The sequence below is a fragment of the Plasmodium coatneyi genome, chromosome 12 (assembly GCF_001680005.1).
Source record: "Plasmodium coatneyi strain Hackeri chromosome 12, complete sequence".
In the NCBI taxonomy this organism is placed as follows: domain Eukaryota; phylum Apicomplexa; class Aconoidasida; order Haemosporida; family Plasmodiidae; genus Plasmodium; species Plasmodium coatneyi.
Genome location: NC_033567.1, coordinates 1,102,279 through 1,127,353, shown reverse-complemented (window position 1 = coordinate 1,127,353; position 25,075 = coordinate 1,102,279). Strand labels below are relative to the sequence as shown.

The window sequence follows — 25,075 nt, the reverse complement described above, 5'->3', positions numbered from 1 at the left end:
GCTATTCTCCACCAAGGGAAACACGAAATTTTGCGATGTGCCTTCTGGTACTTTTTCAATTATCGCAAATGGCGTGGCGGCATAGAACTCCCGGGATAAAATATTACCCACAAATTATAAAACGCTAACATATAACATACCAAAATGTAGGCAAGAGGAAAACTCCATTCGACATACCTAGCAATTGCGCCGTGGCATGTTTCGAAACACTGTCGTTATGCCCTACGATCGTTTGTGCGTGAGTAAACGTTCGCATGTGCTTACATTTATACGAGCAAAAAATATGTAAGCATAATATCGAAGGGTAAAAAAAAGGTACAATTTATACAAATCCAACGATGGTCGCCTTTTTATTTGTGCATGAATTTAATTTTTACGCCAGCATAGTGCGCCTCGCGGAGTTGATAGGATTTGGCCAAACTGTTTCGATGCACAGTGGAAATGTGTTTTGTTTCATATTTGGAAAAAAAAAAAAAAAAAAAAAAAACCTTGACCTCAATATCGTGCACCTTAGGGAGTCACCGGTGGGTCTCTTCCCAAGCCAATTTTTTTATCGCTTCGTGCTACACCATGTAAAGATCCAAAAGAGTAAAAAAAAAGTACGGGATTGTTAAAAATGCCAAGTTGTTTACCCCCTGGAGCGTCGCAAATTTACACATAGGCAGAAACATTGAAAATCAGAAGGAACGAAAAATGAAGAAGTAACAACTATCATGTCAGGAAGCGCAAAATACATGAGGAGGAAACTCGCGCACGACATAATAAATTCGTAAGAGAAGAAAAATGTAAATGTATTGGGCTCATATGTATAACCCCCAATCTGACATACATTGTAAGGATACATCTTCCTCATGAAAAATATATAATCTCACACCATTGGTAAAAACACACGTACAGGTGAGAAGACCTACCCACCCAACATTGTAACCCGCAGCGCACACAGGAAAAGCCATTTTGTGTCTGACAGAATTATGCCTCACTATGATGGATGCCGAAATGAAGAGATCAACAGCGCGTTTTCTTTATCTGCATGAGGATGAATTAATATTAGCACAAGAACTACAGGGTTGACACTTCTTCGCCTTTTTTTTTTATTCATTCTGAGTGCTAAACAACGATTGGTGTGAAGAAAAAATGTGTGATTTTCAAAAAGCTTTTTTTTTTTCGTTACTCTGTTTTTTTTTATGTAAGAGCAGTACATATTTGTGTAGCAAAATATACGCCACCCGACAGTGGAAGTTCATTAGTGCATCTGGCACAGTTGGGGATCATAGCAGAAGCAGCAGCAGATGTGTCTTTAAGGGCCCTAAGGTTTGCTCAATTTGGTGAAGCGGATAAGCACATTCGGTGTGCTAATTGAGTTCGTCCCCGTTTTATTTATTTATTTTTTTTCTCTATTTTTCCATCTTATCATACACCGCCCCATAACTTTACACTTTTTTTGTTTCCATGTCAGCTGAAGGGAAGGAAAAAATTTATTCAGGCTCAGGATAACTCCAACTTGGAGAAAATAAAGAAACTCAGGTAAGGACGGCTCTCCCCCGTTCTTCACCGCACCGTGTTTTTTGATCATCGTTCGCACGAGTTCCGTCATATGAACCATTTTCACATTTGTACAACTGCACACACTGCTGTCTCCCTAACAGAAACGTAGTAAAGGAAATCAAAAAAGACAACATAAAGGAATTCTACAGCGAAGAGAGACAGAAGAGAGAAAAGGAGACCACCGCGTGGAAAGTCATCCTGTATAACGACGATATTCACAAGTAGGACAGGAGGAAGTGCGAAAGGGGCGTTCTTCAATGTACATGTGTAGCAGTGTTAATGGATCTTTCATTATTTCCCTCGCCCCTCCATGAGCATAAGCATCTTCCATGCGTTGAAGGCACATTCATGAAAATGCACCTATACATCGCTGAATTTTTTCCGCCCCCCATACATATACATATACACAACACCTGCGCAGTTTCACCTACGTAACGGACATGATCGTAAAGGTAATTGGGCAGATAAGCAAGGCAAAGGCACACACCATCACGGTAGAGGCCCATAGCACAGGTCAGGCTCTCATTTTATCAACTTGGAGATCGCAAGCGGAAAGATACTGTGAAGGTAACAACGTGAACATTCGTGCGGGTGTCCAATTGCATAAAAATTGTTGCATGAAGTATACGCAGTTACACATAAGTAACTGTGTAGCTTACGTGAATGTATTGTAAAAGGTGCCCAAACTTTTCCATTTTTACAGAACTGCAGAAAAACGGCCTTACCGTTTCGATCATTCATGAGAGTCAGCTGAAGGAGAAGAAGAAAGGTCCCGACGCAGGTTCGTAACGGTGGTACTTCTCAAGCTGACATAACTTCACAACACTGGAAACATTTACCCTAATGTTTTACCCATTGCGTGTCACATAACGCATCTGCACAAGTTAGACTTATTGTTCGAACCAATTTTGCAAAAGTTCCCCCAAGGGGCACGGCATAACGCGGAGCGAAAAGCGTAATTAACGCACTCAGCTGCGAATAGGTAAGAAACTACGCCCATAGGCTTTCCCCCAGTTTGATCACAAACTCATGCCGACGCGGATTGCCCACGCGAAGTGCCCATTCAGTTGGTGAATTTATTTTTTTTATAAATTTGGAACCATTTAATATAATGCCATTTTTTGTGAACTATTAAAACAAAGTCAGTTGCGCAGAGGGCATAAAAATATAAGTTTGAATGTACATACTTAAAAAAGGCCAAATCAAACAAAAAAATTAATAATAAAATGGGAAAGGAAAGAAATAAATATGAAATAGTAGCAAGTGTAAACTCCTAATGCGCAACAAAAGAACTCGATATGAAATGCATGTAGAGGGCGCGTATATATGTAGGAACAACACACATACCCTTTTTGTGTGTGCCTGTTTAAAAATAAAAAGGTTCATTTGTAAATTCGGGGGTGACTAACTTAGGGGGGCAAGGAAAAATGAGGTTAATTGCACGTGCAGAAATATACAAAAATGCACCGCTAACATGGTGCATGTAGCGTGAACATTTAGAAAAAATCGTTTCCTAAAGGAGTCACGTCCTGCGACATCACGTTGCATCAGGTAGCATCATGCTGCTCGCTTCATATACGCGTAAGGTGTGCGGGGGGGAAATGAAATAGAATACGATAAGATGCAATCAAAAGTAAAATAACGTGTGACAAAAAACTAAAAACAAAAGAGCGACGCGGCAAGTTAACACGGGGAAAAAGTCAAAATCCCATTTGCAAGTGTCCATATGTGCGATGCGAAATTTTCCCCATGAAAAAAGGTACTTTCTTCCCGTTTCTTCACGTCAATTCGGTTAATTTTTCCTTTTTTTTTTTTTTTTTTCTCACATTTTGATCGCCTTACAAATCGTTAGGATACTTCATGTACTGCACGAGCATGTGCCCTATGAACTCATGCCCGTAGGCAACTGGGCAAAACATCTCCTTATTCTTGTAGTCCTCCACTTGGTTAATGGTTGCGAAGGAAGTGTTCACGTCTTGCACGTATACGGCCCTCTTCCAGTACTCACTGGATGTAACCCAAGAAACGTAAAATATGGAATTCTTCAAAATGAACAGCACAATGTCTTCATACTGGGTGTTCCTTTTTTTGCTCTTCTTAATTTGTATATCATGTTCTAATGCTAAAATGGACTGTAAGTAATAGGGTCTGGACAATTTGGTTAAATTCTCCGATACCTTTATAAAATGCTCATTCAGCAAATTGACATGGTTCTGTGGCTTGTAAAAATTTTCATAAATATAAATTAAATATTTACATGATTCTTCATTGTAGCAAGGAATATGTTTTCTAACTACCTTATGGCAATCTCCGATCCTCGACCCGAAGGTACATTCTTTAGGGAACATTTTGTTCAACTCTTGGAAGGTTTTATCATGCATAAAGGAACATTCATACATTTCTTCTAATTCTTTTTTGGAATATTTTCCATTCAGCGTAATTTTATTGTAATTTTCATCTGTGGAAACCTTTTTATTCTTCTTCATCAAGGGGTAATATTCTGAGCACCCTTTGTATGCCCAGCTATGGCAATCAAATTTTAAATTGTAAATAGTTTCCTTAACTTTCTTTGACATGAGGAGTAGAAATTGCAAATCTGTCCCTGGATAGCTAATCAAGTTGTACCTGTTTTTAAAAGTACCAGATGTAATAAGATTATTTTCTACACTCATTCCAGAGGCGATATATTCCAATTGGGCTATAAGTCTTGTTTGTCCATAAAGTTCAAAATTGCTCTGTTCGTAGTACGTCTGTCCTTGTTCGAGTATGGAGGTATATCTTAGATACACGTTGGTGTGTATATCAAAGGCAGAATCAGCTAGCCAAATGATTTTAAAACCGTGTAGTGTACAGAACCCGATAGCTAAGTGCACCAATAAAGTTGCAGATATTGGTAAATGTGTCTTTTTGCCTTCATCCCCGAGGTAACTAATGGCACATCTGTAGGGTTCTTGGTCTTCAAATTCGATGCCAATTAATCTTGTGTTTTCTTTTAAAGTATACAAATTGGGGTCAATTTCGTTTTTTTTCTTCTTCTTTTGGTCCTGCTTTTCAGCATATTCGTTATTGTATACCAGCTGAGGAACCAACTTGGTTTCGCATAAAACATCTGATAGCCACCTACCCGTGGCTCCACGAATTGGCCACTTACCCATCCTTGTGCAGGAAAATTCAATGTCTATTTTTGAAAAAACATCTGGATCTTCTTTCGACTTATTTATTAGCATCTTATAATGTTCCTCATCATATTTGTCGAAAGTTTTTAAATTCTTCTTAATTTCATAATAATATTTGTAATAATTTTCAATCTTTGTCGGGACGTCCTTTACTATAAAGGAAACTTCCTTTTCGAATATTTTGCTTCTAAAAAAATGGCGTCTTATTTCTTCATCTAGTTCGCTGAAGCCTGGGTGAATTTCATATACGTGTTGTAGCTCCTTCAGGGTGTATTCCGTTTTTAGCGGGTATACATCTCCCATGGAGGTGGAAACCTTGTGCTTCTCAATGTCTAACGGCTCTAGCTCCTTATCGGCATACAAGTCGCCTTCTTCCTCTTCGTCTTCCCCGTGGTAGAAGTTGTCGAACAGATTATGGTTCTTATTGAACAGCTGGTTGTTTTGGAATAGGTCCATGAAGCTGTTGCTTTCTTTGTCATCTCCCAGGAAGTCGCCAAACATGTTAAAGGTGTTCATGTGATCGTCCCCTCCGTTTTCATCATGTTCGTCATGTTCATCGTGTTCGTCATGATCGTCATGGTCGTCTCCTTCGTTGCCCCCGTCGTGTTCATCTCCACCTCCGTCCTCGTTCCCACCGTTGTGCTTGTCCCCACCGTTGCCGTGACCATTATTATGGCCACCTCCGGAGGAGCCCTTCTTGCCGCCCGAATGGGAGAGGACCCGCTTGTTGTTCTTACTGAAAAAGTCGGCAATGTACCTGTTCACGTGGACGTACTTCTTCCCGTTGGCCTCAATGAAGGACGAAATTTTGCACACGTTGTCCTCCTCCATTTGGCTCTTCAAAATGAAGAAGCCATAACTACTCAGGTCGAGCGTCTGGAAGGTGTAATTGTAGAATTCAAATTCGACCGCTTCATCTGACGGCTTCAAGATAGCTTCTTCGTCCTCCAAATTGATTTCCTTTTTCCACTTACCACTATGAATATAATCGTAATCAAAGTTGGTGTAGTATAACTTTGCCATTTCGTTGTACGTTTCTGGCGATGCGGATTCGTCCGTCTTGTCGGCACCCTTGTTAGCATTATTACCCGCGATTCTAGGACTCTTGGACTTTTTATAATTCACTAAAAAGTCATTTGAAAAGTAGTTTACAAGGATATCCCACACCTGTTCATCATTGATAACTTTTCCTAAGTCTGCCAAATTGCAATTAAAAATACAAGCCGCATTGTAGTATATAAAATTGACCATAAAGTTTTTGAAGTACAAATCGTATATTCCATCAAGGAAAATAATTTTCTCAACACATTTGTGAATGGATGGGATATTTTTGCATATGCCATTAATAATGTACACAAAAATTTTCGGATTATTCTGCATCACATCTCTTTTACTTTCTGGAATATATCGTAAAAAATATTTTATACTACCTCCATAGTACTTGGACGTGTATTTACTATAACACTGAACGATTCTTTCCATATATTTATTGTTGTCTAGAAGGTTATACAATTCGTTAAATTTTTTCTTGTACAAAGTGTTATCTTTGTTGATTCCTAGCCATGTTACATATGAGTTATTTTTGCTTATCGCCAGGGCGGATGGAGACATATACGAACCGAGGATGTGATCTATATCGGCTAGCTTAACATTATATACAAAGTATTCATAGTTTGTGTAGTACATGGTACTATTTTGTATATTGAAATTGAGCGAATTTAAACTGTAGGGTATTTCATTAAATAGAGGAGTAGTTAACGGGTGGATATTATCTGTTATGATAAAATGATGGTGAAAGCCCAACTTTGTACATAAGCCTGCTAACGCTTTGAATAAATCAAAGTCATTCTTATTCATAATGGTATGGACACTGGAATGTATCCTACATACGGAATCATCTATTATCCTTTTTGTGAGAGCCAATCCGTCGATGTTTTTCAAATTTAAAACTGCATCTACATGGTTCGACTGCTTTAACAATTCTTGCGAAACGGATAAATCAAAAGCTATGTGGTAAGAATCTAGGTAATTGTTCAAAACGTTATGTCGTACACATTTTATAACCTCTTTGTTGTTAGTATACAAAAAATGGGCGCAGAAAAATTCGATATTTACAACATCTTTCCCTACTTCTAATCCGCTCACCGTTACATGCGGCACTTTGTACGTTTTGCTGCAGATGTTGTTAAATACTTGTTTATCCAAAATGGATGTTTCTTCTGTGCATAGCGATTTCAATTTTAATTGCCAAAAAGATTTGAGCGAATTTAAACTCTCCAAATTGTTGCAGTAGTCTGTGCTCCCCTCGAGCTCTTCTATGTGCTTCCCATTGTACTTGTCATATATATTTGATAACAAATTGACGTTGAAGTTAAAGTCGCACTCGTTCTGTAGGGCGTGTATCCTCTGGAGCCAGCAAGTAAGGCTAAACACCGCTAGCCGCGCTAGCAACTTGACGAACATCATTCTGTTTGCTGCTTCTTCGGGCGGTTTTTTTGGGGGAGCCTATTATTGCGCTTATTTTGCCTTCCTGTTGCTCTTCTCTTTAAACAAGATTGTCAATCTTCCCTACTTAATAACATCTGGAGCGGTGGTGGGGCTAACCGAATGCTTCCTCTTCAGTTTTAAGAACAACACAAGATGTTAAAAAAAATCAGAGGAAAACATTTTCTATGTTGGTCCTACTTGCAGTTGCGAGTATAAATATGTATGCTATTATTTTTTGATAGTGGTGAGGCTGGTACATATGTGTACAAGAAAGCGTATACGTGCGGCTATGCATATATATGCATAATTGTATATATTTACTTGTACGCTTTTATGCTTAGCCCCTGTGCTAGGTTCAACCTCCTAACACTGCAGCGTGATCGCTTTGTTAACAACAGGGCGTCATAACTTAAGCCAGCACGCCACTACGTAGCAATGTTACTATACCATCGTAACATCGCATGATTACGCAAAACGGAAATTTGAATTTAAAAAAGGAAATAATTTCTGGGCTCATAAAAAATGCCTACTCACAAGCTTGTTAAAAAAAAAAAAAAAAAAAAAATGCAAAACGGAAGAAAATATGAAAAAAAAAAAAGTTTCCGTTCACGACTAAATTAACAAACAAATAGCTCTTGCCTCTTAATTAAGCATGCATATACAGCATAAAAAAAAAATGCGCGGAAGGGAAATTACAGAAAAGAACACCGTGTTGCTTGAATGCATCCATCTGCGTTCCGTTAATCTTCGTCAAGGAATTTACGACGGGCAATAGCAAACTGGTGAATTGTATTAATTTAGGGAACAAAGCAGCATTCGCACCGGAATTAGTGGGATGTGCTAAAATGAGCGAGAATGTCGTGAACCTGCCCAAAGAAAGTTGGGCGTTCTTCGAATAAGCCGGAATAATTTATTCGGATGAACGAACATATTTATTGGCTTAAAAATACGAATTCTGTTTTTGCATTGCAGTACATTACAGGTGCAATTTTTTGTATGTGCCGTTAATTTTTATGTAGCTTCAAGCCTGCCGCGCAACCTTAGGCACGAGAAGGGTTATTTTAGCTTTCATTCTCTGCGTTTTTTCTCAGCGTTTCGTTTGTCCCATTATGTTCCTTATTTATTCTTTTAAAAAAGCGTGCATGCAGGAAATTATTTCGTTCATTCTACGATTCTTAAGATGGGCCAAAATGTGCACATCCCTTGCGCATGTTTATGCATGTATACTTAAAAAACCAAGACCTTCACGGGTCTATCGAATTGATTTTAATTTGTTTGCCTTTTTTATAACGTTTCCCTTGTAAAATGCTGAAAAGTACGCGCTGGAATGAATACCTCATGTAGAGGGTGAATAAAAATATATATATTTATTATTTTGCGTCAAACGGGTGAGCAAAGGACTGAGCTGCTCGACGTGCCTTTCACATAAGCATAAATGAAGGAGGGAAATTGTAGAAACAAAATGAGATAATATGACATAATATGAAATAGCTTAACACATGTGTGGTGGAACAGATGAAAGAGAAGCCGATCGTTGAAACCCCCCTGCCCCACACAATTTGAACGTGTGTACATTTATACATTGATGTTCATTTTAGTGGCCTTCACAAAACATATATGATAAAAAATATATATATTATGGGAAAAGAAGAGAACTATATTTTAATGCAAATCCTTTCTTTTTTTTTTTTACCGTGAAACATTTTACGTGGTTCCTATTCCATGGCGTAATTTTTTTCGTGAAAAGGGGGTAAGCAAGAAATGCAGAATGGGTTTCATTTTCGGGAGGGTCTTACAAAAAGGCTATTTTGGTAAGATGGCACATGGAGGGTAAATGCGCAATTTGGTTTGGGTTTTCCACGCATGAAAATTCGTTTTGTTCTCTGCTTTTTTTTCAACGTGTATACCTTTCGTTGGTAAAAAATTCACTCAAAATGAGGAGCGAATTTTGTTTCAATTTTTGTTATAATTGTGAGGAAGATTTGGTCTAACGACTGCGGACAGCGCATACCACTGCTGACAAGAAAGAAGCATTTTTTTCACAGCCGTATGGTAGACAGGTTCTATGATGATGAGCGCATATAAATGTGGTGAGAAGACAGGGACCTCAGGCTAGCAATGTGCATTTGTCAAAGTAGTGGGTGCTGTAATATGTGTAGTTATTCTGACGCAGCAGTTGGTGGATCCACTCTGCACAAGGGTTTTGGGGTAATTTAGACATTTGCTAAAAAATGCACTTTAAATGGGGAATGCGTCTTCCTATTTTTTCTCCCCAATTGACGGATTGGCAATGTAACAATTTGCTATATTGCCATGTTGATCATTTTAAAAGGCAAATGTGGTCATGTGGAAAAATGGCGTTGAGGAGGTTATTATCCATAGTCCTTTTTTTACGTGTGCCATAGTTTGTACCACTGCCGCAACTTCCCTTTTCCGAAAAAATGGGCGCTCGTGTGTGTGCATGTAGATGGGCGTTTGTATGTGGGGGGAAATTCCATCAGTCGTGGAGATTTCAAGTGCAAAGCGTTCGCTTTCACAGTTGGGAAAGATCAAAAAGGTGGTACGTATGTAGCCAATATGTGGCAATTTTCTTTTATCGAAAAAATGTGTTGATCAGAATGAGCAACGCAAGGAAGGTACTCACAAGTGTTCAAATGATGCCAAAAAAAAAAAAAAAAAAAAAAAAAAAAAATTAAAAAAGTTGAAGCATACATACGGCGTAAACCACTTTGTGAAGACGATCTACACGAGGGCAAATGCAAAATGTCCAGTCTACATTGAAGTGCTTAGTCGATAGACAAGTAAAAATGAAGTAGCCTTTCTGTTCGTTTTTTAACATTTGCCATATAATGGCAATAGAGCAAAATTAACACGTACTTTTTTTTTTCTTCTTCTGATTTGTCTGAGCTTCTCCTCCTGTAACATGACGGATAAAACACTTTTCATCTCATGCCTGTCAATTTGCTTCCTCAAATATCTGCTTTGTAGCTCAGTACAAATTTACAAGTTCGACAAAAAGGAGTTGCTAAAAATTTATGAGGAGTCCACAGGGGATGACTTAGCTTTAGGCAAAAATACACTAGACGCGGATGTCGTATTTCACAGTTTGAAGGTACTTTCCATATGCAATAGCAACAGAAATAATTTTGTTAAGCATATTTCCAACTTGGTTTGTAAAAATATTTTCTTATCATCTTATGTAAGAATAAAAAATGTGGATGTCCTCTATGGGGACATGGTTCACTCGAAGGGATCCAAACACGTGAAGGAAATAAACTTCGTCTGTAAGTATTACATATATGACAATTCATACGAAATTATAAAATGCAGTGATGGTAAGGATCCACTACATCCTCTGTACGTAGGGTTCGACATAGAAAGGAGGAGAAGTGATGAAGAAAGGGGAACAAACAATCATGCCGACTTTATGCAGTCAAACCATTTGATAACTTCCGAAAAGGAGATTTCTGTGGGTAGTGAGGAAGAATCTGATGCACCCACAAAGAAGAACACCAATGGCGTGATAACCTCCAGGGCGGGGTCCCACCATGGGGACTATTTATGCAAATTAAAACTGAATGTCCATTCTTACTTAACTGAGGGAGAAAATATTATGCTAAAAATTTTAATCGGCCTGTGCATCAAAATGGGATACAAAAGACAGATCTTGTTCACAGAAAATGTGCACTCCTTGGTTAAATATTACGAACAGAACCAACTTAAGGATACCATTTTCAGTCTCCAGTTCGATGTCCATTATAGCAAATTTTATTCCCCTAATGATGTGTACACTATAGAAAGTGAAAATTCGTTTATTAATGAGGAGAGAAAGATGGCCAAAGGAAGGAGCATGCCCAAAGTGCACTTTAAATTTTTTGCTAACAAATCGTATTTGCTGTGGAGAGGGATAGAACAAAAGAGGGAACTTTTTAATTATAAATTACGCGAGCTGACAAGCCTGCTAAATACGATCAACTACAAGGAAAGGATTAAAGAATGCTACATGAACGAGTTGTATGTTCAATACCAGGAGGATGAACTGTATGTGAGGAAGATTTTGTCTAGCAAGCTAACCAACCAATCGGCTGAAAAAGAGGAACATCAAAACCATTTGAGGTTGCAGGAGAAGGACAAATCGGAAAATTATATTTTAGTGGAAGCATTCGAACACTTCTGTGGAGAGGACGCCCCATCATTTGAAGACTGCGTCAGCAATGTGATGTCATCCTCCATGCTGGACGACAGGGGGAAAAGCATTATGCACCACTTCTTATATAGCAACTTTTTATGCGTCGAAAAATGCCCCCCAAATGAAGAAGAAATAAACGTATTTGGACATGATATGGTGAGGAAAAAATTACAGGAGTATATCAGTCAGAGCAGTTCCTTACCATTTAGGAGGAATACTTTTTCCGAAAAGATAAAAGACAAAATTAAGAAAAAAAAAATACCTAGTGATGTTCTGCTCCCTCGGGATGAAAACATACAAAGGGAGTTCTTCGAAAATGCCATGTTCTCCATCGATTATGACTCCATAAAATGGTTATTAAAGGATGAATTAGACAAACTAAATGTGAAGGATAACGTGGAAGATAGGATTTGCAGTATTGGCAAGTACGTGAGGTATCATGAAAAGCTGTACATAAGGGACTATCAAAGGGGGAAGAACCGAGTGTTGTACGAGTTTGGCATATTAAGGGGTTCCTTTTGGAATTACCTGATGGGTAATGGAAGGTGGAATTGGGGGAAGCAAGTGGAAACCGATGGATACTCGAATTTTGCGATGAAAAACTCGGATGCAAGTGTTTCCAACGCGCGAACACCAGCAGGTACTTCCCAAAGTGGTGATAAGCACCACGGGGTAGGAGATCCACGGACGAACGGGATGGATAGAGGAAAAGACGCAGACATTACTCCACCTCCGTTCATCGTGGAGCCAGGTGGAAAAAAAATCCACACACTGCAAGGCGAGTACGAGTATGACGTATTGCGGGACGTCTACCGAACTGATCAGGCGAATCGGAGAAGTGGTGAGAAGGAGAGTCACCTCTCTAGGGACAGTGCAGTCAGAAGGAACGAATTTTTTAACCTTTTTCACCATAGGGAGGGTCATTATAAGTTTGTTATCAAAAATGTTCCCACCAAATTGAGCGAACCTTTGCAGAAAAGTGGCAACGAACGGGAGACAGACCCATTTGTCCCCTCATACAGGGACTTGCGATTCGCATGCAGCACAGACGGAACGTGGTCATATGGCAGAAAAGAGGTGGCTTTATTTAAAGATGGGAGTGTCCACTGCGAAGCGGAATTTCAAAACGAGTTATCAGTAAGCAGAACCCCCCGAAATGGGAAGCGATCATTTGGGTACTATCCAAAGGGGGTACTAATAAAAAGTAGCGACCTAATGAGCAAAATTGTAGAGAGGAATATATTTCATAAAAGGGACGCACCCCTGAAGAGTGATGAAAGAAGGAAGACTCTCTTTTTACACCCAGAAAGTGTGTTATACGAAAAGGAAGAAATATCTTTTGCTGAAAATCCAGGTGTCCAGAGTGAAGTTGTCGTGTTTGTTCTTTTCCGTGATGTGTGCACAGTCAACTACTTGGGGCAAGGAACACACCCCGTTAACTCCCCCTTCTTGGGGAGTGACCTGCTGGAGATGGTATTTGGCTATTGTATTTTACATGGGTTTAGAAAAATTAGAGTAAAAAACGAATCCTTAAATTACGAAACTGGGATAAGGACATCATTTATTGAGATCTTACTTAATGGGAAAACAGCACTAGAGCATTTAGGGTTAAGACTTACAAATGTAGCAAAAATTTCTAAAGAATTATATTATGTCATCACTGGGTATACGTGGAAAAGTGATTTGGTACTATCACCGATGGTAAGGTTTGAAAATAATTTATACATAAATCATGATATAGAGAAGCAATTTTTCCGTTACGTGAATAAAACATGTAGGAATATGCTCCACAACTTATCCTTCACTTGTGAAAAAAATTATTATCCTTATAAAAATTGTTATGACATCTATCCATCCGTGCGAAGGAATCAGAATAATCTTTGTCACTTCGAACTGAATCCCATATACAAAGAATTGAAGGAGCTCTTTCCCGACTCCTGTAATATTGGACAACGCATTAGAAAATGCTATGAGGAAATACAAAAAAATATTGTCTGCACATATAACGGTGAAGGAGAAGAAGACGGATGCAAGTACTACAACTTTATTGTAAATACATTCATAAAACCGAGGAGGAAAACGTCCTTTTTTATTTATCACAATATGTATGTGCAGGAATATCTATCAAAGAAATCCTACCCCTATTACTTGCTCCTCAGTGAGGTCATAAAAAATGAAGAAAATAACTTACTCGAAAAAGGCAACTATGATTTAGTAGCCGATGCACAGACACACCTCTTCTTAAATCACGTTTTGCAAAATTCTACCTTTTTTATCTTTTGGAATTTTTCCACTGAATTTTGGAAAAGGCTTCGGTACATCCAGGCGAGCCCAACCGGGGCTACTTCCACACCGCAGAAAGGGCAAGCTGTTTTTTGCCCCATGGCCTATACGTACGAATTTGTGGAGCATCTCGACGTGTTTTATGTGAGGAAGTAGGAACGAATGGGCAAACTTCGAGGGATAGTCACACTGTGGGGTACAACGTCACAAAGAGATGCAATTCCAAGGATGGTTCTTTAGTGCAAAGAAAAAAAATACTCCTACTATATCCACAGAAATGGTGAATTTTCCGGGTTTCCCCAGTTTTGCTTCTCGTTAAAAGTGCTTCCAACGGGGACTCCCCAAAATGCAGGCCTATATTTTTACAATCCTAAGGTGTGCATACATAGGTGCTGAGTCGGAAGTAGGCACATACTGATATAGCACCGTATTCCCATGGTAGAAGAGAATTCCCAACGTAGTTAGGGGTGCTCCTCCTGTACCTGTCCCGCACATTAGTGTAGGCCCCCTTTTTCATTTTAACCTCTTGATATACATGTACGCATGTGTAGAAGTGCAGCATGCAGTGGGGGGCAGACACAGCAAAATGGATTGGCAAAATTGGCGAAAGTTACCATTCGAAAAAGTTCCTATTTGAAGGGTTACTATTTCGCGAGCGGGTCCCCTAGTGCTCCTATTTTGAACCCCCACGGGGTCCCTAGCAAAATTGCAGACGTGCCAATGTAGCGAACCAGATGTAGGTGGGGGAAAAAAAAATTATAAGGTGAAGAAAACAGACCCGAAATGAATATGCCTTGTGGGTCGAAAAGAAATTAGGAGGTAAGTGTAAAAATTGCCTAAAAGGCGCGTAAAGCCTTGTGGGGAAAGCCCTTTTTCCCCACTTCGCTTATTTCCCATTTTACGGAATGGAATAAAAGGAAAATATGTTGGATGTGCGTAATGATAGCGAGCGCTCTGATCAACAGTGAAGCGGAACAGCAGAATTGGGAGAGGTGGGACGGTAAAAAAAAAAAATAATAAATGAAAAAAAAAAAAATAATAATAAATAAAACAAAAATAAAATAGATAGCAAAGAGCGTGCCACAAGCCGGCGAGGACACAAACTGTATGGGAAAAAAAATGCCAGGGACTGGAGATAGTTTTACGAGAACGCACATTTTTACCAAAGCGTCACAGACGCTGAAGAGGAAATAAAAAATCGGCATGTGTACTTGCAAATATAAGCTCGAATGTACACATGCCTGTATGTCCTATTGTACCTATATACATATTTATATTCGAACGGATGTGACACTCTCCTGGGAAACACGGCATAACGCAGCCATGCGGAAGTTCCTTCATGCGTATAGACCGCTATAAGGTAAAATTACACCTGCACACACATAAGCAGATGAGGTTGCGGAGGGGCGGTACAAATCAACTCACAAGGGTCAACAAAAAAAGCTAAGTGACACTAATTTTTCTGAGCAATGCGAGGCAGGGCTGAGTGATAACAACACATAACGGAAGAGACATCCCATTTGTTTCCCTTCCGGATATCGAGCCTGCTCTACAGACAGGTGGACACAGGATTCTCAAACCATGGAGCGGAAGAAGGCACAGGAGATTATTGACGGGATACAGGCAAGTGATCCCAAGACGAGACTGAAGCACATGAAGGAAATAAAAACCTTATGTGAAATTTTAGGAATGGAAAGAACAAAAAATGAAATAATCGAATTCTTGTACAACATAATAGAGGACGATTCAGATGTCCTCTTCCAACTGTCCAATAATTTAGTTACCATAACAAATTTTTTAAGTGATGTAAATGGTTGTAATTCCTTATGTGACTTAATACTACATTTCATTGTGACATACGAGAAGGAAATTAATGTGAACGCCTTTCTTGCCTTTAATAATTATTTACATAAATGTGACTGTAGCACACTGATAAATATTATATGCCCCAAAGTGATGAAGCTTGTTAGTAGCGATAGTGATAACTACCGAATTGGAGTTAGCAAAATTATTCCAAAAATAATTGAGAGGTGCATTAAGGAAGGACAACCAAAGTACATGAAAACGTTTATCCAGATGTTTTTAGAATTGTGTCAAGATCAAAGCATACTGGTAAAGAAATCCTGCTGTGAAACTTTCTCTTCCTTCATTCTTATTTTAAAAAGATATAAGGAACTTAGCCAGAATTGTACATACGCTTCTTCAGCGAAAGGGGAAGAAGAGAAGGGAAAGGCACTTCCTGAGGATGAAACTGTTGGGAAGGCCCATGGGTATGCACTTCAAACTGGTGCGAATAATGAGGCAGATAGGAAAGATTCGCTGGAAGGAAAACTCCTAAATGGGGAAGAAGTGAATGGTGTGATGAGTACCCATAGGATCACACCAAGCGGAACAAGGGGACACACCCAAAATGGGGGCGAAATGAAGGAAGGGAAAAATGTCCAGGAGGAAATTATAACCTTGAAAACGAATGAAAAGCGAAAAATATTTGTAGAGAAACTGTGGGATGGAGCGAAAGAAATATATAGGAGTTTTTTTTCCCCCATCAATGGAATGGACGAAGTACAAATAAGCGCAGTATTCATATTAGCAGATATCCTAACATGTGATCCCCATTTTGTGAACAATTTAGAAGAAACGTTAAGGAATATTTGTAATGACGAAAGCTGGAGGGTAAGAGCCGTTTTAGCAAATAACATTCACAGAATTTTAAAAGTACGAAAGAGTGAAGACATCTCTATAGTCATTCTGTTATTGCTGAAAGACGTAGACAGTAATGTGCGTAGCATTGTGCTAAATAATCTAGACAACATTTTAGTGCATTCAAAAATTAGTGTAAACATAATGGATGAAATTTTTGATGATTTGAAAAGAGACATAGATAGTAATAATGTGCATTTAAAAATTTCTCTTTGCAAATTGTTATGTTCTTTGCCAGATATATTGGACAAAAATGGATCCATAGAATATATCCTGCCATTATTTCTGCTATTTATAAGGATAGAAGAAAGTGACTTGAAGTCTGATTTGTTTACCTGTTTGCACAAAATTTCTAAACTTATTTCCTTTTTCGATATGAAACAAATTATTATGCCACTGTGTCAAGAAATTGTTAAAAGTAGGAATTGGAGATTGAGGTGTACATTATATCATTACTTAAAATTTTTTGATCACTTTTTTTTTTATCAAAATAAGGAAAATTTTTCTTCAAATTATGGCGATTTCTGGAACTTTATAAATATAGGGGCGAAGGACATGGTGTACTCCATCCGAATGGAAGTAGTGAACACGCTGCACTTTTTAATCAAGGCGAAGGGTTTCTCCTTTTTTGAAAAAGGAATTACTTACCTGTTAAGTGATTTGAAAGAATCTAGTAGGCATATCTGCAGAATTACCTGTCTGCAATACATTTCCAGACTTGTCGTTTATTTTCCCCTACACTATATCGAAAACAAGGTGCTAGCCATTTTGGAAGATTTGAACAATGACAAAATAAGTAACGTTCGCTATAACATAGTTAAGACCATTTATTATGTGAAGAATTATGTCAAGTATGTTTTGTCTGTCATAGTGAGCGACACGTACAACACGATGATGAGTAAAATAACAAAAATGGTGGAAAGGAGGAACAGGGAAAATGAGGAAAGTGAAAAATTTTCTGCGGGTGGGGGGGCCCAAGTGCCTACTTCAAGTGCAGGGGTGAATGCAGATCAACATTCCACTTTAGGCACAAACGCAGACGCAGAAACGGATGACGAAAGTGAACATGATATGCAGAATTTTATGTCGAAGGAACCAAGTGGGAATGGTGCTGGTTATTTTCACCTCCTGGAGAGTAAGCAGTGCCTCCTAAAAGATCAAATTAAGAGGAAGAAGTATTCCTTTTTAATTAATTCATGCGCAGTTTCATCTCTTACCTTTTACGACAATATGAAGAATACAGACACGAATAGGCGCTGCTGCGAGCGCATTTTGAGTTTCCTCTCGGAGAAGATTAATTCCTTGGGGGAAGACAAAGACGCGGACGTGTCTGCGGCATCCAAATGTTTGAAGAACGACGATTTCTTTTACTACATAAGTTCCGTAAACACGTTCAGTGCGGTGTGCAGGCCGATCAAATGAAGCCGCAAAAGGTGAAGCGGTAAGCGGTGCAGTCGTGAAGGTGCTTTATGTGCATTTTCGCTTTTGCGTGTATATTTCACGCGACTGTCCAAATCGATCCACGTTGTACCCTCTTTATTTCAGTGATAATTCCTCCCGCATATCCGTGCATGAATGCACATATATTATGCCACATTAAATCCTGTCCTGTCCTTTTTTTTTTTTTTTTTTTTTCGAGCACGCACAAATTGGCATTGTTACTGCGTGTGCATATATGAGTAGCCATTTTTTAATTTTTTCGTAACACCAAACCAACGCGTTGTTCAAATAGTAGGCCCAAGCGGGGGCGTACACGCGTGATCTATGACGACGGTGTGGGGCCACCACTCGGTAAAACGCTCCAAGGGGAAGTGCCTCTATTTGTAAATTTAAATCGGTGTGTACGCGTCTCCAACATGTTAATGACCGTTGGTCGTAAATACGCTCGGGAAAAAGTGAATGTTGTATAGGGAACAAAATTGAAAATATGTTAAATATCGCTTACTGCATGGAGGAGGGGCGACGTAATATACACGTATACACTCAGGGAAGGGGAGATGAACTACAATGATGCCTCATTTAACAAGAGGGAGATACAAAAATGGGAGGGGGGAAAAAATCTCTCATGTCTATTTGCTGCCTCCCGTTGTGCCACATTATTGTCCCCCATCTTTTGGTGCACTATTTTTGGAGGCCTACGCCTCGAACAAGGCGTACAACATGACGTTACACATGTAGAGGGATTGGTCAGTGGGCATTATTTTCTCTTTTATGACATTCTTGAATATGAAAAAGTAGGGCATCAACTCACGGACAGTTTCAGAATGATATACAAATTTAACATGGGCATTAATTTTTTGGTAATAAATTTTTCTGGATATTACAGAGGGGGCCATTTGAAAGGGGATACAATATATAACGCTTTTAAGAAGCAAAAGGATTGTTTCTTTCGCCAAGGAAAATGCATCCCCGTTATTATCCAACGCTTCTATGTATGAATCTAATTTGAGCAAATTATTTGTCTCTTCTTGCATCAAGTCTTCCATAAGGGTGGACTCTTTTCCATTTGCTACAGCATCCTTTGAATTTTTCGTTCTTTTTAAATGTGGGGGATCTTTTTTCGCCTTCATTTGGTTCGTCTGTCTGGTTTTCTTCCTACACTTATCATCAGTCTCGTTAGCATTAATCATTCCATCTTTTAAATTTTCGCTATTCTGGAATCCACTGTGGGGGGACAGCGTGTCCGTATTGCCATTTGGGCTCGCTACTTTGCTGGGGCAGTCACTTCTGACGTTATTTATAACCATCGATTCGTTATTATCATCAACGTGTGGGAGAAACAGTTGCATTTTCTCCATTAGGGCAAGGAACGAATTTTGGGATCCTTCCGAAAGGGTCTTATTTTTTTGTCCCCTTTCAGTAATATGATGCTCCTCCCTTGGGGCTCGTTTGAACTGTTCCCCGTTGCACCATTCCTTTTGTGGAAAATTTCTTTGTAGACAGTTCATCTCTTTGTTATTCCCTCGCGAACAGTGGGCATTTCCACCACAGGCGTTTGTGCCAACTGCATTCGTAAAATATTCTCCATCCACTTGGTTTTGCAAGAGGGAAGGAATCATTTTCCTTCTATCAGTCATATCATTTTTCGTTGCTTGCAAATCGTTCTTTGAGGGGTATATCTTTGGGACAAAAATATTTCCTAGCTGTGCGAGCTTGCTCAACAATGTGCCGTTATTATGCATGGTTGAATTTTCCCTTCCCAATTTTTCTTCTTGGTAATATTCTCCAAATCGGCTTATCCCTCTGTCGTTCAATACCGTGTCTGGGGTTTCCACCAAGTAGGCAACGTTGGGGTTGTGTCCCGACTTGATTCGCTGTCTATCTACATCGTAATTCAATTCGGCACCCGCTTCTGCACTGGATTCTATGCTTGCCTCCTCATTGACGCCCTCCATGAAGAACGTATTGTCCCCTGGGAGGTTCCCGTTGCTGCCTAGGCCAGTCGATTGAACTGCAGAATTAAAGTAAAACTTTTTCTTCAAGGGGCTATTCTGGATCAGCTGCATCAAGAAATCGTAATTTTTTTCATTTAGAAAATAGTCTAGGTATAATTGTTTGTGCTCTATGGTTAAGATGCAGGCATAGATGAATCCAAAAACAGTGCAGTCAAATTCTTTGAAATATAACAATGTGTTTGTCTTCTTTTCGATAATTTTAATCACCCATCTTTTTTTGTCTCTCTCATAGTATACGTTTTCCTTCGGTAGGTTGTGTATTCTGTCTACAAAGTCGTTGGAGAATTCTACGCCTAGAGTTTTGTACAGAACGGATCTCGTCTTCGAGGTGATGTTATTACGGTCGATGTACTCTCCAGAGGGGTCTCCATTTTGAGTAACAATACTTGCGTTTTGAACCCCACCGGGGAATGATATCTCTTTTATATTATTTTTCTTAAATTCGCCAACCGAATTGTGTACATCCTTTTTTGCGTTTATTATGTTAAAACTAGGGAATTTCTCTTTCCCTTTGCTGCTAATTGTACGGTTTCCATGAGTCCCTTCATGTGATGAAAACGAAGATGTGCTGGGGGGGACCTGCACACTTAACGGATTAATCGTGTCATTTAAATTTGCTTCTCTAATGTCGGAGGGGCTCTTATTTATGCAGCAAAAAGGGCGTCGCTTCTGACCGGTGCCATTTTGGTAGTGATTTATTTCTTCTGCTTCTTCACCTTCTGGTTGTAGTTCTTTCGGGTTGACCTTCTCTTTGCACATTTCTATTCGTCTCTGCCCTGGTTTTTTGGCAATACATCCATATGAACTGCTAGCTCCGTGGTCATACTCGTTAAAGACCTTGGTGGGAGTGTTCTTCCCCTGATGTGCATTCACCCTTTGATTGATGTTTCCCTCAGTTGGGGCGCCCCCATTTGAAGTCCCTCCACTTTTTGCATGCCCACGGATGCAGACAAGGAACATTCTCTCCTCATCATCAACGTTAGTAAAAATATTATACTTCTTCCTTATGTAGTTGTACTTCTGTTGTAGTGCCATCTGTCTGGACTGGTGATAAGAATAGTTTTGTGCATACCAAATCTTGCTCCTCATATTTGTCATTTTATCCCCCTCGTCATATTTGTATAGCCATTCTTGTCTACCAGAATCGTAGTAAATCCCCGCCACAGGAAGTATTATGGACTCTAATTCTTCTTCGCTATATAAGTTTCCAATTCTTTCATTCTCTAGAAGCTTTATAATATCACGTAGATGCAGATGCACACTGTCTAACTGCTTTTCCTTCAGCAGGTTGGAATAATTTTCTTCATTCGTGTATATAGTGTTAAAATGGTCATCAGCTTCTTCGTCTCCTTTATATGTAGCGCTAAAGTTTTGTTCCTTCAAGGGGCTACTTCTGCATGCATTGTTATCTACGTTTATAAGTTGTGTCGCTTGGGGGCATGCCATACCATTCAGTGGTACATCATTATAGTAGCTATTCATATCGTTAATTTGCTTCCTCTTCATCTTTGCCATTTCTTCCGCGTTGATTTTCTCATCCATTTCATTATTTGTGAGTCTAATAAAATCCCACCCCTCCGCTTCATCATATTTTTCCGTACTGCCACTCTTACTGTTGTACTTTTCTGCACTATTGAAGGGGCTATTCTCAACGTAGGACGGTATTCTACCTTCTTTTTTCGTACTGATATTTCTGATTCGGCTATACGTTTCGCTGAATAATTTATTTTTAAAGTAAGACTCTTGGAGGCTTTTCAATATGTACATATTGTAGCTATTATTTTCGTACAATTCTGGGGAAGTATTTTTATATATATTTAAATTGAGTAAAGAATAGTCTCCTATTTTTAATTTTTTTTTTAAGCTGCAATCATCATCTTGGTTTATGCGTCTTTTCAAATTGGCTGTTTTGTTTGGCTCCTCCTCGATTGGGTCTTTTTTATTCTCCTTATCAGCATGCTGTACTTGCCTGTTCCCAACGAGATTAATTATTTTCCCATGGATGGGGAAAGGACTACTAGGAACTGCATTTCCCACCATAACGCTACTGCTTTTATCATGCGCGGTATGATTGATTAGGCGTCCTCGCTTCATTGGAGTTGTATTTGGACAATCTTTCCTTTTCTGAACATTGTGCGAAGCATTTTCCTTCTTCTCGTACTCAGTGATGTTAGACTTATTCCTATTTACGTCATTGAATAAACTTCCATCCGACATGGATGAAGAAGAATCCATGTATACACTAACGCTATTAACCGCACTGTTGGTCGTAGACTTGGGCAGCGTAATCTTCTCACATAATTCCCTCTCTTCCTCATTGTTCATACTAAATAAAAATTTGGTGCTCTTCGTGGAACTGTTATTGTGCGTACTTTCGTTGAAATCGGAGCAGGTGTTATTAGTACTTTCGGTAATTGTGTCGTCTGTTAACTTTTTGTATAAATGGTGATTTAGTTGGTTTCTCAGGTGTTCCATTTGGTCTTCCCGCATGTCATCCCTGGGTTCGCTTTCATGTTCTCCCATCTGCTCGATTCGCTGATCCTCGCTACTTTTCTCGCTATGTCCTTCTACTGCGTCTCCATTGAGCAAACCTATTTGATTATTACAATTTAAGTTTCCACCTGCACAAGTGGGGTCCTGCTTCTTCCCCTTATTCGCGTGCAAAATCGACGACATTTTCTCTTTCACGTGATTGATCTCTTTTCTGGATGACGTGCTTTTCTTCACTACTTCGGGACTTCCTAGGTTTTCCAAATTGAGCAGGACTCCCCCCTCGTTGTTCTTCACCCCATTGGAACCTTTATATATGTCGAGAAGTAAGTTGTACATTAAAATGTTTTCCGGGAGATTCTTTTTAGCGTATTCCTCGTCTTTTAATTTTTTTGCTTTTTTACATTCTTCCGCTTCGATTGGTAGTAACGGCATATCATCACATATGTTGGTCATGTCTTCTGTTTGGCTTCCCTGAATCTTCTGTTCATCCTTGGCACTTCCATGCTCGCTACTGCGTCCACTACAATGTTCACTACTACGCCCACTGCTACGATCACTACTAAGTCCAATGCTAAGTCCACTTGTGCCCCCCGTGGATCCATTCTTATTCTCCCCACGTGGCATATTCGCCAAAGCGGCAATTAAATAGCTCTTCTTACTTATGAGCATTTCACCCAATCCAGTCCCATTCATTTTAAGGGGATCTTCAGTTTCGTCTCCTCCTAACAGCATATCCTTCTGTTTTCCTACCAAGGGGCATTTTTCTTCGATGCTTAAAGAGGGTTCATTTTGACGAACTGTATAAACATTTGCATTGTTCAAAATTCTTTTCTTTATCGTTTCCCCCTTGGCACATTCCCAGATATTTTTTTCGTCCAAAAGCTCATTAGATGGAGTGTATACATCTGGATCCCTTTCTTCGTTTTCACAGAGCTGGTCCCAATTCGAGGTGTCCTCATGGATGTCTTTATTAGGGGCTGAATTGAAATCCATAATGTTTCTCAAGGAGCAGCTTTTACTTTTGTTTTTTTCCATTGGGTTTATTTTATTATTCCCTGTGAATTTTTGATGAGTTGAGTTTTTCATTATGCGTGCGTTCTGTTCACTTCGGTTTTCGCCTCCTACTTCGTTTCTCATTTCAGTTCCGACTTCATGCCCAACTGAACTTCCGATTCTACTTGCGACTTCACTTCCACCACTACATTCATCACTACTTCCGTTGTGGCCTCTCTCTTCAGCATTACTTCTACCCGTTAGTTGTTTATTAGGAAGCATGGAGCTTTTTTTTTCCCCGTGACCCGAATTTACAGACAAATGTGACTGATTCGTCGCTTTCATCTTTCCCCTAGTACTTATTTTATTATTTTTTTTTTCGGAAGGTGCATCCGCTTTTACCTTTTTCAAGGGTAGCACGCTACCACTGGAAGTTCCGCCTTTAAGCTGTCTAACGGCTCTAATTCTGCTAATATTAACAAAATGGTTGTTATTACAGCACTTGGTGTTGCACCGAGTCAATGCGCGAGGCCCGTTTACCCTGTCGCCTGTTGCAGTTTTTTTTTTATTTTGTGTGTTGCTATGTGCCTTGGTGATTTTTTTGTTTTGCGCGAATTTTAAGGTCCCGTATCTTTCTATTGACAAATTTGGAAAGTGGTAGCATATACAGTTCATTTTGTGTGCAAGTAAAAAAAAAAAAAAAAAAACGTGCATGTAAGAGTGCAGTTGTGCGTGCAGTCGCACGGACAATTTCTCACCAACCTTGCGTCAGTTGCCTGTGCAAGTGCGCGTTTGTACTTGCCTATATGTGTGAATATCAAAATAATGCATATAGCTCTACTTACATGGAAAAAAGGACATAGGAGAGAGACTGCAGGTACCAAGGTATACTCGATTACAGCGTGAAACTGCTACTTTATTTTTTTAATTTAGCTTTTTTCTATTTCATTTTTTGAATTTGCGTACAAACAAATGTACGAATTCTTCGCTAAACAGTCTTGGTTGCTTACTGTGCAGTAGGTGACTAACTGATTTCACCATTCGTTTTTTCTTTCCTTCGTAATTATTTTTGTCGGTATTTCCCACGAAATACACAGTAGAATGAGACTACTAGTTTTACATAAAATTGCGCGAAAAAAAAAAAAAAAAGGAAACAAGAAAAAAGCAGAGAAAAAAAAAAAAAAAAAAAAAAAAAGGAAACAAGAAAAAGGCAGAGAAAAAAAAAAAATTTAATTAGAGTTCTTTTTAACTACTGTGAAATAATCCCTATTTCACAAAAATATAAGTGTAGGAATGGAAAATTGCAGGAATGTGTACATACCCTCGTATACACATACGTACGTACGTGCATACGTACATATGAATAAAGGTCTTTCACAAAAACATGAGAGAAAGGCGAATTCGCGTGAACTGTCGAGAAAATAAAATGTATATATATAGGTTAATGAATTCAGGAGATAAAAAAAAAAAAAAAAAAAAAAATACACAATTTGTTTTCATGGGCTTTTTTTTTTTATTTTCTTTTTTTTTCAATTCGAATAGAAAAAAGAGAAACTGATAACAAAGTGCATTCTGAAACAAGCGTGATTATAGAACATAAAAAGCATGCATAATGTGAAAAAGCTAAGAGGAGTACGCGAAAAAAAAAATAAATTTTTTACGTTTTGGTTTTAATTCCGTAGAATATTGTACACATGCACTTTTTGGGACACCCTTATTTTTAGGAGACGAAAAATGCAGCACCTGTGTGAAAA

General features: G+C 39.0%; 4 protein-coding genes across 4 annotated transcripts; 2 read left to right on the top strand and 2 right to left on the bottom strand.

Annotated features, from left to right (window-relative positions):
• Positions 1–572: 572 nt before the first annotated feature.
• On the top strand, positions 573–2,334 carry PCOAH_00039200 (ATP-dependent Clp protease adaptor protein ClpS containing protein; the record flags this gene model as incomplete). Its single annotated transcript, XM_020060711.1, has 5 exons — positions 573–1,311; positions 1,457–1,524; positions 1,647–1,766; positions 1,967–2,112; positions 2,249–2,334. The coding sequence occupies 5 exons, from the start codon at positions 1,135–1,137 to the stop codon at positions 2,332–2,334; spliced, it is 597 nt and encodes a 198-aa protein (XP_019916822.1).
• A 1,049-nt stretch (positions 2,335–3,383) lies between these two features.
• Positions 3,384–7,187, bottom strand: PCOAH_00039190 (Uncharacterized protein; the record flags this gene model as incomplete). Its single annotated transcript, XM_020060710.1, has 1 exon — positions 3,384–7,187. One exon carries the CDS (start codon positions 7,185–7,187, stop codon positions 3,384–3,386), a length of 3,804 nt encoding a protein of 1,267 aa, XP_019916128.1.
• An 8,074-nt stretch (positions 7,188–15,261) lies between these two features.
• PCOAH_00039180 (Uncharacterized protein) lies at positions 15,262–17,802 on the top strand (the record flags this gene model as incomplete). The annotated part of the gene is made up of 1 exon (XM_020060709.1): positions 15,262–17,802. The coding sequence occupies one exon, from the start codon at positions 15,262–15,264 to the stop codon at positions 17,800–17,802; it is 2,541 nt and encodes an 846-aa protein (XP_019916896.1).
• A 713-nt stretch (positions 17,803–18,515) lies between these two features.
• PCOAH_00039170 (Uncharacterized protein) lies at positions 18,516–23,996 on the bottom strand (the record flags this gene model as incomplete). Its single annotated transcript, XM_020060708.1, has 1 exon — positions 18,516–23,996. One exon carries the CDS (start codon positions 23,994–23,996, stop codon positions 18,516–18,518), a length of 5,481 nt encoding a protein of 1,826 aa, XP_019916148.1.
• Positions 23,997–25,075: the final 1,079 nt, after the last annotated feature.